The sequence below is a fragment of the Pseudorca crassidens genome, chromosome 15 (genome assembly GCF_039906515.1).
Source record: "Pseudorca crassidens isolate mPseCra1 chromosome 15, mPseCra1.hap1, whole genome shotgun sequence".
Lineage (NCBI taxonomy): Eukaryota > Metazoa > Chordata > Mammalia > Artiodactyla > Delphinidae > Pseudorca > Pseudorca crassidens.
Window position 1 is genome coordinate 19,925,282 of NC_090310.1, and position 13,081 is coordinate 19,938,362.

Below are 13,081 nucleotides of genomic sequence, written 5' to 3' on the forward strand. Positions count from 1 at the left end.
CTGTTGACCTTGGACCTGGTCCTTGGAATTTTCTGCATGGTCTCCTTCTTTAAGGATGATGGTGTGAATTGGATTATCTGCTGAACTTTAGCTCCTCACTGTGGAAGGCACTGATTTGGGGATCATCTGTGAGTTCTGGTATCCATCAGGATCCTCTAGTGGCATCTCCTTCACACATATATCCACTGATTCCACAAATATTTAGTGATGTCATCACACTAGGTGCTGGGATACAGTGGTGAGTCAAGACAGACACAGCCCTACCCTCACCGAGCTTAAAGCCCAGAGGGAGATGCAGACACTAATCAACCCAACATAAAACCACAACTGACACAAGTTCAAGTTCAGGATACCATGAATGTCTACAACAAAGGGAGGTCCAGGGAAGCTGCCTTGATTGTAAGAATGAGCTGAGACCTACAGGAAGAGGAAGAGTAAACTGCTGAAAGAAGACAAAAGGGCAAACACTCCAGATGGAAGGAAGAGAGTATGCAGATGTCCTATGGTGGGTGGCAGCCTGGAGGGGATGAAGGATTAAAGAAAAGCAAGGAGACAGAGAATAGATAATGAGATTACCATGTCACAGTTAGTCTGTCCTAAGGGCAATGAGAAACTTGTGATGAGCTTTTTAAAGAAAGAGAACTGATTGGATTTCCCTTCTGAGTTTGACCTGCAAGACTCCTGACAGCAGATATAAAGCCAGGATTTCATGAGCCAGAGATGAGGAAACCTTCAGATCTTTCAGAAGCACCGGTAGCCTGGTGCCTCTGGAGATGGTGGGATTTCAAAGAGCATGTGGCAAGTACCAACACTGGACGTGCCTCTACGGTCTGAATGAAGTGGGGCAATTCAACACCACAGGTCACGTTTGGCCTCACACTGCTGGGAAGGGCTCTCTTCTCTCTGATCTGTCTGGCTGAGATCAAGGAGGAGGGCCTGGAGTCCCAACAATGAAACCAGAAGGATGCTTGGGAGATCAGAGTATACCCAGGAGACCCAGACCCTGTCAGCTCCCCTCCACTCGGGCCAAGGCCCCCAGCTCCCGGCTACCGTGAGTGTTGGCTGTTAATGGCTCACAGTTGCCCCATGTCCAGATAGCTGCCCTCAGTCTCACAGAAGCCATGGATTCTGGGAGGTACCGTCCCACTTTCAATCCCAGTAGCCTGGAGCAAAGACTGACCGTCTTAGCCAGCCCAGGCTGCGGAAATAAAATACCTCAGACTGGGTTACTTAAACAACAGATGTTTATTTCTCACAGCTCTGGAGGCAGGAAGTCCAATATCAAGGTGCAGGCCAATTCGGTTCCTGGTGAGAGCCCTCTTCCTGGCTTGCAGGTGGCCACCTTCTTGCTGTGCCCTCATGCGGCCATAAAGCCACCAAGCCCATCATAAGAACCCCACCTTCATCTAACTCTAATTATCTCCCAAAGGCCCCACCCCCAAACACCATTTCATTGGGTTAGGGCTTCCACATGTGAATTTTAAGGGGACACAATTCAGCCCATAGCAGTGTCTGACCCTAACAGAACAGCCCTCTTGCCTCGAGGAGGGACTGACCCTGTGCTATAATCTGTGGTCCAGGACTCCATGGGATCCAGCTATAGCTGGTCTTCAATGGAGACCACACTCTCACTCAGCTTTTCCCTGCTCTATCCTCACTCCTTATCTTATGAGCAGCCCCAGTAAATCACTTGAACAAAAATCTCCATCTCAGCTCTGTGTTTAGAGGACTGCAGTCAAAGCATCAGCTTCTTCTATCATCAGTCAATCAACGATCCCACACCAGGTACTGACCGTGCCTGGAACGGTGAGGAGGCAATAGCAGGGCACAGTGACCTGCAGACAGGAGGCCCAGGGGCTCATCCTGCTCTGCACGAGACATCAGGCAAGTTGTCCAACCTCACCGAGTCTTAGTTTCCCCTTCTGTATGTTGGCAACACCACTATCTCCATTGGATGAGTCAGTACCAAAGCACTTGGAAAACCACAAAGTGCTCTTAGTAGCTATTCAGTTAGTGCTAGCAGAACCCTGAACATGCAGATATTCTGTCCTTAACTTTAAGGGAGTCCTAACTTTTCTTCCTTCTCCTTGCTATGGGTTGAATTGTATCCCCTAAAAGAGGTGTTCAAGTCCTAATCCCAATACATATGAATGGGACCTTGTTTGGAGATAAGGTCTTTGCAGATGTAACCAAGTCAAGATGAGGTCATACCAGATTAGGGTGGCCCTGATCCAATGCCTGGAGTCCTTAGAAGAAGAGGAAATTTGGATGCCGAGACACACAGGGAAGAACGCCATGTGATGATGGAAGCAGAGATTGGAGGGACGCAGCCACAAGCCAAGGAGCCCCAACTACCAGAAACTAAGAGAGAGGCATGGAACTGACTTTCCCTCAGAGCCCTCCTGAAGGAACCAACTTGCCGGCACTTTGATTTCAGACTTCTAGCCTCCAGCCTCCAGAACTGTGACTGAATAAATACCTGTTGTTTGAAGCCACCAGTTTGTGGTACTTCGTTACAGTAGCTCTAGGAAACAAATATACCACACCCTCATTGGGATTGCCTGGAAATCGTCAGCTTGTGATCAAGATATAAGACAGTGTATCTGTGATTGAGGGGGAAGACTTTGACCTCGAATTGGAAGAGACGTTGTATTGTACCACGTGAAACAAAGTGCCCAGGAAACACACATAAGAGGTAATGCAGCTAAACCACAGAGGGAATAAATAAGGTATGGGGGGAGAGTTAGCGCAGGGAACTAAACCAAAAAGTAACCTAGTATATCACAATAGTCAACAGACCTAGGTGATGCCGTGTGTGACTCTCTAAGCCTGTTTTCTGATAGAACGATAATACTACTTAGCTCATGAGAGATACTGAAAATTTTTAAACAAGATATTGCCATAAGTGCTTTGCAGAGTGATTAACACACTTAAAAACTCAAATGTTAGCTACTTCTGATGTAGCTGACTGGATGACGATGATGATTACAAATGGTGTGAGCTCTCAGAAGCACAACTCCTCTGAGCCTCAGTATCTTCATTCATAAAACAAGTATAATAGATATTTCACAATGCTGTTTTGAGCAGTGAAAGAGATAACATGTAAGTCTTTTCTATTTAATTGAAATATCATTGACATATAACACTGTGTAAGTTTAAGGTGTACGGATGTGTTGATTTGATACATTTGTATATTACAATATGATTACATCCCTGGCATTAGCTAACACCTCTGTCACCTCAAATAATTACTTCTTTTTTGTGGTGGGAACAATGGATGGACCTTGAGAGCATTATGCTGTCGTTTGGTTTTGAGCGCCGTGCATTCAATGGGTTCCTTGAAGGTTGGCTGGCCCTAGTAACATCTGAGCCAGTGTAGTTCCTAGAGAATAACAGTAGAGGGCAGCAGGGTCTCATTTTTGCCCCTCCAGCCCAGGAAGCTTCGACAGTGGGGAAACCAGCTTTTCGTGAGGCTTTTCCTCCTTGGGGGACCCTCAAGCATTTCACTGGGAAGAAGTCATGTCAGCCATTGCCTTCCTTTCAGAGGAAAAAACAATTCAACGGAATACACGTTCCGTAAGAGCCCACTGGGTGTCATGAACCTCAGTTTAAAACGGGGATTACATTTTACAGGGCTATCTTTCAACTTTTATGTGGTGTAGGCTCAGTGCTTCAGAGCTGCTGAACCATTCCAGGGCCTCAGACCAATTTTTGCAAAATCAATCCCTTCTATGATCAATTTCCTAAGATATCAAGTCAAAAAACCTTGTTTAAATTAACAAATTGTAAATTCTAAGAAGTTTGACACAAGCCTCTGGGGGAGAATTCCTTCAAAGTTCTAGTCCCATTCTGGGGACTTCCCTGGCGGTCCAGTGATTGAGATTCCGTGCTTCCAATGCAGGGGGTGAGGGTTTGGTCCCCGGTCAGGGAACTAGGATCCCACATGCCGCACGGCGTGGCCAAAAATATATATAAAAAATAAAATAATAAAATAAGATAAATTTTAAAAAACAAAGTTTTAGTCCCATTCTGGTCCAGTTCAGTGCCGCATTGACCGTAGCTTTATGTCTGAGCAGTTACCCATCCAGCACAGCCAGGTTTCCATTTTGTCTGAGCTGCTCATGTCAGAGCCAAGCATGTTGTGAATGCTCCATTAGGAGGGACAGACACCATGCTGCACTTCTCATAAGAGGCGGTATTATCCCTCTTTCTTATTACTATGAAGTATTTCAGAAGTGCGAAAAATAGGGAGAATCACAGAACAGGGACCAGTGAGGCCGCCGTCAGGCTTAAGAAAGAAATACTTCAAATACATGGAAAGCCCCCAGGGACGCACAGTGCCATAAAATTAAGGCGTTCAGCATTTTGTCTGCTCTACTGGCTCCTCTGAGGTCTTCGAGAAAAGTAATGTACTGCTGGTGTCCCAGCTCTAAGCTCCAGCGCACCAGAGGTGCTGAGAGCTTCACCCTTTGGGGATGCAGTCTCTAAGGATGCCTACAGCGGAGATGGGCTGTAATGGGGGCCGGCGGCGCGGGGAGAGGGGAGGAAGGCAGTGTGTCACCTCACCTCTCGCCCCGCCCCTGCACCGCCCATCCCTCCACCAACCTCCCCTCCCCTAACTCAGCGGTCCAGCCAGGTCCGAACCTAGCAGAACCGGAGCGGGAGCCCAGCGCCACCTACCGACAACGATAAGGACCTCCCTCTCGATGTGGGCCTGGATGTAGATGCGGCCGCGGCGCTCCGTGTGGTCTGTGCCGCAGAGGCTGGGGACGTTCATCACGCAGCGCTTGTGGACGTTCATCATGCAGGCTGCGGGGACAGAGGGAGGGTGCGCGGCTCAGGCTGGTCCAGGCTGGACCCCTCCTGTTCCCCTCCTTCCCTCCGAAGCTGGCGGAGACCAGCCAGCCGTGCCCGCCCTGCCCGGGTCTCATCAGAAGGGCTTCTCCAACTCTCCCGCGGCCCCCGCCCCCCACCCCAGGCCCTGATGGACAAAGGAGGAGGAACATGTCCGTCCTCCCGAAAGGCTGAGGCACCTCGCGCATCCCCGACGGCTCTGAAGCCAGAGGCACCAAGCTCAGTGGCACGGGCAGCAGGTAACGCAGCGAGAGAAGCTGCGGGTGTGGCGGGACCTGACCGGCCAGGGAGCGCAGTGTCCCCACTCAGGAGCCGCCATGCAGGGTGCATGCCCCAAATTGCTGAGATCGCCCCATTTTTCAAGATTAAGCAGGAATCCTGACTTGTATGTGACATCTCCCGATTTTTAAATATTGACGGCCCATAGGTTGGTCTCCGTGGAAAGCGTCTGAGAATGGGAGTTGTGAGCCAGCAGGTTTACCGCAAGGGCTCCTGGGAGGGAGGAGCTCGCCCACGAGGATGCACTGAGGCTGACAGTAAAGAGAGCTCTGGACCTCCAGGGACCCTTCAGAGTTGTCCCAAATGGATACAAGAGGACCAGGCCTCTGCACCCTTGCACCTGCCAGGAACCACCCCCTGGGAGGGGCATCATCTTGGGACCTGAGCAAAGCCCGCACAGTATCCACCGAAACTAACTGCAAGAAAAAGAATTAGATGCAGGGTAAGACGAATGGAATAGGTCTGCGACTGAATCGGACCTTCACGTCTCTTACGTGATACGATAAATACAGGCTCCCTTCCCACAATCCTGTAGTACATCTGTGCTTCCTTCAGTGGGTGGCTGGTTTCCCCTAAGTCCCACGGCTGCTCCAGGGAGGTGTGCCTGGAGTCCAGTGTTCTCTAGGGGACCCTCGTTCCAGTTCGAGAAGCCAGGAGGAGAGTCTAGATCACCCCATGGGGCCTGCATTTCAGGAGATTCCCTGGGGAACTGGGGGGGACGGCATCCCCAGGGGCAGGGGGTGCTCAGGACACCCCCTTCTCAGCCCTCCCAAGCTCCAGGAGGCAGCAGGCAGATTACAAAACTGGAAATGAATCGTGGGGAGAAAAGGATGGTGGGGAGGAAGGGAGAGCCCCCTGGAACCTGAGTGCCCACGTTCAGGGCTCTGCGTCAGCCCAAGCTGCCTCCCACCCAGCCCTCTCTGTCCTTGAGGCCCACCTGGGGCCCCACGTGCGCTAAGAGGAATCAGTGTCCCACAGGCAGAAGGCAGCTGCGCCGCTCTCTCCCCGCCTCTGTTATGTGTCTACCTGGGAGCCCCATTCACCACGCGTGTCTCTGTGGCTCTTGCCCTGTTTGTTTCTGTCTGCCTCTCGGTACCCATATGGGTGTACGTCTCTTTCCTGGTCTCTGCTCCTCTGCTTCAGCATGTGTCTCTCGCTGCCTCGGCTGCATCTGTGAATAGGTCTGTTTCATGCTCTGGGCCTGTGTCACACCTCTTTGTCTCCATCTCTTTCTGTGTCTCTCCATGTGTGTGTTTCTGCCTGTCTCTGCTCTCTCTCCATCTCAGTATCTCTGCAGGAGCCTGACTGAGGGCATCTCTCTCTGTGTCACTTCCAATCATTGTGTCTGTTGGTTCGTCTGTCTGTCCCTCCTGCTTGAGTCTCTCTCTAGCTGGGCCCCTCTGTAGCCTCACCCATCGCTCCCTACACCTGGGCGCACGTGTCATTTGCCCCCTGAATCCGTCCCTGTCTGTGATTGTGTGTTTCTCTCTGTCTCTTGCCCCCTTCCTCCCCATCCACACCCATACTCCTCTCTGTCACTCTCTGCCCCTGAGAGTTTCTCTCTCTGTCCCCTGGGCCTCAGGACCCCTGTGACAGGGACAGTCCGGCCTCATGACTGCTCAATATGCGGGGGTCAACAGGCCTCTGGGAGCCAGCAGCACTGAGCCCCCATCTCCACCCTGTCCCCTTTGCAGCTGCAGCTCTCAAAGCCTGCTGGCTCCCCCACCCCTCGGGCCATTCAGTCCTTCACTTAATAAAGAGAAGTCCTGCCCCCTCCTGCCTCTTCCCACCCCAGCCTGGTCAGCGAATCACATGCCCGCCCCCCTTCTAGCATAAACTGTGGGTGCTAAAGGGAGGCAGATTTTCTCTCTGCAGAGAAAGGCATCAGCCCCGCATATCGGTGCTGGCAACAGCTGTGTGCGTGGCTGCAGGAATGGCCCCGATTTGACCACGCCTCCCTGTGTCCACACCTGTGGACTGTCCCCTCCCACACAGACTGTGAACCTTGCCATGTGACTTGCTTTGACCAGTGGGACTTGCCCTCTTAAAGCACTTGGGACCTCCGTGTGAGCAAGCCCAGGCTAGCCTGCTCAGGACGGAAGACATGTGGTCCCCCAACCCCCGTCATTCCCATCACCCAGGTGACAGCCAGCCATCCTTGCAGACAGGTGGGTGAGGCCCTCCAGGCCCAGACAGCCCCTCACCAACCTGCTAACCCACCACGTAGGCATGAGTAAGCCCAGCCCAGACCTAAAGGACAGCCTTGCAGAATCATGAGCTCTATAAATGGTTATTGTTACCCAGCAACAAACAAGTGGTACCCAGGCCACCCAGGACTTGGGAGAATGTTTTGTAGACCATGAGGAAGCAGCCCAGTCAGCAGAGGCTGCCAGAGAGCAAACGTACTTACTGTCACATTTCATCCCCTGGTGGATGAGTCCATACAGCAGCGACCCACAGTGGTCACAAAACGTGGGGCTGGAGTACGTGTGGATCTTGAACTTGTGTTTGCTCCGGGGGTCCTAAGGTCAAAAGAAACAAACAAAAGAGGTTGGCATCAGTGTGGCATGCCCCAGTTTCCCACTGCACTGTGCATCCCTGGAGAACTCCTAGAGAACTGAACTTGGCCCCCAGCATTCATCATACTTGCTGGGACCATCACTGGAGCTCTGTGCCCAAACATGGTGCTTGATAAGTAACCACTGAATGAATGAATGCCTAAGACAGCTGATGGCTCCCATCCTGCCCCAGCACACTCACTGTGCCTGCAAGTCCTCCATCTGGGAACCCAACCTACTGACTCTTATCTGCAGCAAGGACTCCACAGATGGCAAACAAAACACCAGACAGATCAGGTAAACAGGTCGCCTTGCTCCTACTTTTCTCTCCTTTATCAGCCAAGCAACTTCTGGATGATCTAAAACCCAAGTCTGGGCATGAAACCTCCCCAACAGGACCTCATCATCTACGGGACAGAGTTCAAAGTCCAATGAATCGTCTACAGGTTGTGGCAGAGACTACTGGCTTTCCACCAATACCCATTCTTCCTTTCAATAACAGAACCCTTGAGTCTTAGCAGAGACCGTGGCTGCCCAACTATAGACCACATTTCCCAGTCTCCCTTGCAGCTTGGTGTGTCCATGTGATTGAGTTCTGGCCCATGGGATGTACGTGTTTCAGTCATTCCTTTAAAAGGAAGGTGTACAGCCTCCAGGGCCCCTTTTTCCCTTCCCATTGTCTGGAAGATGGTGAGAAGTGAAAGTGACCACCTTGGACCCAAACTTGGACCCACCAGCCCTGGACTTTGTACTTCTGGACAGACATCTGAGAGAAAACCTACCTTCTGTCTTGTTCAAGTCACTATATTTGGGGGCTATTTGTTACAGCAGCTTACACCATTCCTTAACTAACTAACATGCCCTTCCTAACCTGGCAATGTAATGCAGTAGTTGAAGGTCCAAACTGCCTGGGCTCTTCTTTGATGCATAATTTGGGGCAAGTTATTTAATTTCTTTGTGCTTCATTTTCCTTGTCTGTATGATGGAAAGAATGATATAAGCTATATGACCATTGGGAAGAATAAATGAATTAACCTATGTAGAGATCTTAGAACAGCCTGGCACACAGTAAGGAGTATAAGCTTTTGCATTATTATTACTAGATCCCCCATGTGATCCCAACTATGACCTCAAACACACACTGTGTTTTCAGTACACAGGACTTGCTCGTACTCCCAAATATGCCATGCCCTTCATGACTCTCTGGCTCTGCATGATGTCTTTCTCCTTCAAGAGCTACTCTAACCAAAAAGTTCCTTCTTCTCTTTCCCATCCCAGCCTGAAAGCTGCCTTCTCTGTGAAAGAGAAAAGTTAAAATCATGGGCCCTAGGTTCCAACCCAGGGCTGATCTGATGTTCTAGCCTTTGCTATATGCTACCCATCTCCTAATTCATTCACTCATTCATTCATTCATCCATTCACATTTATTTATTGATGCAGGTGCCTTTTAAAAACATATTCTAATAGAGACAGGAAATGAACAAGTGAGCAAATAAATGGACAGAATAAGTAGAAATTATTTTATGTGCTATTAAAATGATGAGCATTTCTCCTTAGGAAACTGTTATTTACAAAATTTAAAAATAATCCTTATATCTTCCAGAATGGCTACAATTTTAGAAAATTGATACTGACGATACCAAGTGCTGATGTGGAGAGAACACTATTGGAACTCTCCTACGACGCTGGGGAGAATGCAAAGTGGTAGCACCTCTTTGGAAAACTGTGTGGCACTTTCTTATAAACATACCCTTATAATATATGACCCAGTAGTCCCACTCCTAGGTGTGAAAGGAATACATCTATCCACAGAAAAACCTGCAAGTTTATAGCTACTTTACTTACAATAGCCAAAGTCTGGAACCAACCAAGTATTCAACATTCAACGTGTGAACGGATAAACAAAGTGTGGTACGTCCACACAATGGAATACTTCTCAGCAGTAAGAAGGAATGAACTACTGATACAGGTAACATTCATGAATCTCAGAAGAATTTGGGTAAGATAAAGCTGTCAAACACATGCTGTTGGATTCTGTTTAAATCAAAGGCTACATGCTATATGATTCCACTTAAATGACATCCTAGAAAAGGCAAAACTATGGGGACAGAAAACAGATCAGTGGTTAAGAAGGATTGGGGGTGGAAAGGGGATTGACAACAAAGGGACAGCATGTGGGAACTTTTAGGGGCTGACTGGAATGTGCTATATATCAACTGCAGTGAATTTTACTATATGTAAAGAAAGTGAATTTTGCTGCATGAAAACTCTGTCTCAGTAAGCCTCTGCCTAAAACCCTGTCCATCCCTGAAGGCTTTTGCTGGCCTGCATCTTCTTAATGAGCTACAAAGTTTCTTTCATGACATTCCAAGCCTCTGCGGTCAGGCAGATGAAGTGTTGGCCCTTGCACAGCTCTGAACCGCCAAGTTTTAGAGGCTGGGTCAGCTCTGCTCTGGCTGTCCTGCAGGGCTCCCAGGATGCAGAAGGACCCCAGGACCCCCTTGTCCTGCTCGAGGACTGAGGTGCTACCCTAGTAACAATTTTTTGGAAATCAAAAAAGGAAACTAAAGGCTCCCCGTTGATGGCTTAACCAGCCATGTTTCCTTTCTTAGGCAATGAGATGCAGAAAATACATCTGGTTCCCGGAAATAGTCCCAGTGCTCTGTGCCATAAAACACTTCCCTGGCCTTTGAGAATTCACCTTAAAGTCGAGAAATGAGTGTCTCAAATCTGCCTAAAAAGAAACACCTGTTCACCACTGGTATTGGCCTGAAGGGGGAGCTCAAGGCTTCTCTCACTCCCCTACTCAGCCTCAAAGGAGGAGAACCTATCTGGTTGGTCAGAGTCCAAGACACTGATTGGCCTAGCCTTGGTGTGTGGAGCCTTCACAGGTTTTAAAAGCTGCACCACCATCTTTCTCTTTCTCTCCCTCTCCCAGGAGGCTGCTGGGGGGCCGTGGCCTCACCCTAAGAAGGTTGGGCATGAATGGTCTGGACCAGCTCCACTCCAAGCCCTAGGACAAGTTCTCTCTCTCCTCTTGGTTTTGTATTTCCTTCTGGGTTCCCTGATATGTTAACCTATAGGAGCCAAGAATTAGTTTTGAGTATGTTTTAAATGTCCTTAGGTCCCCAAGGGCCTCATGAGCTCTACTTCGAGATTTGAAGCAAAACCCCAACTAACAATAAAGTTGCTCTTTGCTGGCTTTGCACTTTCCTCCACGGATAAATCTTAGTGAGGAATCTCAGGGAGAAGGATTCGAGCATTTCTGACCACATACTATTGAAACAAGCAGGACCCTGTGGGGCTCCTGGGCACGGGAGCCGTTCTGTTCAGCCTCCATGACCTTCCCTGAGTTCCAAAGGGCAGGTTCAAACGGTTGCTAATCAGGGTAGAGAGGGGATGCAGAGACAAGGGAGGAGCAGTCAGAAACAATAGTGCAGGAGGGAGAGTCAAGATGGCATTGTGGGAAGACGAGGAGTTGGCTTCTCCCCACAACTAGGGTTCCTGCCGGCCGCTGGTGGGGGACTCTGACACCCAAGTAGATGGGAGGAACCCCATAGTGAACCGGTAGGATGTAGGGGGACTGAGGGGGGGAGGAGAAGTGGAGGCCAGAGAGGATAGGCGCCCCTGAGGCTGGGGAGATCAGGAGAGGCAGGTGGGAGGGACTCTCCAGGAGGAGCAGAGGGCGACTGCCCTGCCCATGCGGGCCTGAGGAGCCCGCTGAGCTCCCGCACTGATCCCCTGCCGTCCAAAGCCCCCTCCAGGCCACGTGGGTCCTTGGGGGCGTAAGAGGGAGGCCAGGGAGATCAGGAGAGGCAGGTGGGAGGGGCCCTCCCAGACCAGAGGCGCAGGAGAGGACAGGAGGGCGTTTGCCTGCTGGGCTCCCAGGTGAGGTTCCCCCGCCCCCTGAGACCAGGGGTGGGGGGCACGCCTGGGCCCCTTCTGTTCCTTGAGCCTAAGCCCCTCCCCCCACAGCCCCCAGGGCCTTCTCCTGCCCTGTGGAGGAGAGCATAGGCCCCTATGCCCTGTGGAGCATAGGCCCCACCCACCGCCTAAACCTCGCCCTTGCTTAGGTCCCACTCTCCTCAGCCGAGGCCTTTCCCCCCGTTTTTTTTTTCTTTTCCCTCCTCTTCTTTTTTACTATTGTGATACTGACATACCTTTCAGTTGTTGATTCATCTATATTTTTATTTTTCTATTCTTTCTAACATATCTGTTAGTTTCCTAGTCTAATCTTACTTTTTTACTTTGGTATTGTTTTTTTGCCACCCCACGTGGCTTGTGGGATCTTGGTTCATGAGCCCGGGGTCGGGCTGAAGCTCCTGCGGTGGGAGCTCCGAGTCCGAACCACTGGACTAACAGAGAACCTCAGACCCCAGGGAATATTCATCAGAGTGAGGTCTAACAGAGTTCCTCATCTCAGCACCAACACCCAACTCTACCCAATAGCCTACAAACTCCAGTGTTGGAAGCCTCAGGCCAAACAACCAGTAAGACAGGAACACAATCCCATTCATTAAAAAAAAAAAGAGAGAAAGAGAGAGAGAGAGACAGCAAAAAAATATGTCACAGATGAAGGAGCAAGGTAAAAACCTACAAAGCCAAATAAATGAAGAGGAAATAGGCAATCTACCTGAAAAAGAATTCAGAGTAATGATAGTAAAGATGATCCAGAATCTTGGAAATAGAATGGAGGCATGGATTGAGAAAATACAAGAAATCCTTAACAAAGATCTAGAAGAACTAAAGAACAAACAGAGATGAAAAACACAATAACTGAAATGAAAAAGAAAAATACACTAGAAGGAATCAATAACAGAGTAACTGAGGCAGAAGAATGAATAAATGAGCTAGAAGACAAAATGGTGGAATAACTGCCAAGGAGCAGAAATAAAGAAAAAAGAATGAAAAGAATTGAATACAATCTCAGAGACCTCTGGGACAACACTAAATGCAGCAACATTCAAATTATAAGGGTCCCAGAAGAAGAAGAGAAAAAGAAAGGTTCTGAGAAAATATTTCAAGAGATTATAGTTGAAAACTTCCCTAACATGGAAAAGGAAATAGTCACCCAATTCCAGGAAGCACAGAGAGTCCCATACAGGATAAACCTTAGGAAAAACACACCAAGAAACATATTAAACTAACCAAAATTAAGTTCAAAGAAAAAATACTAAAAGCAGCAAGGGAAAAACAAAAAATAACATACAAAGGAATCCCCATAAGGTTATCAGCTGATTTTTCAGCAGAAACTCTGCAGGCCAGAAGGGAGTGGCAGGATATACTTAAAGTCATGAAAGAGAAAAACCTACAGCCAAGATTACTCTACCCAGCAAGGATCTCATTCAGATTCGATGGAGAAGTCAAAAGCTTTTCAGACAAGCAAAAGC

At 49.2% G+C, this 13,081-nt stretch overlaps 1 protein-coding gene across 3 annotated transcripts in view; it reads right to left on the bottom strand.

The window, feature by feature from the left end:
- PRKCB (protein kinase C beta) overlaps positions 1-13,081 on the bottom strand; it is a 308,802-nt gene that overhangs the window by 137,528 nt on the left and 158,193 nt on the right. For all 3 annotated transcript variants that reach the window (XM_067706359.1, XM_067706358.1, XM_067706360.1), the window contains exons 4-5: positions 7,544-7,655; positions 4,681-4,809 (exon numbers count right to left, since the gene is read on the bottom strand). In XM_067706359.1, coding sequence (XP_067562460.1) covers positions 4,681-4,809; positions 7,544-7,655 — 241 coding nt within the window. The remainder of the gene's footprint in view (positions 1-4,680; positions 4,810-7,543; positions 7,656-13,081) is intronic.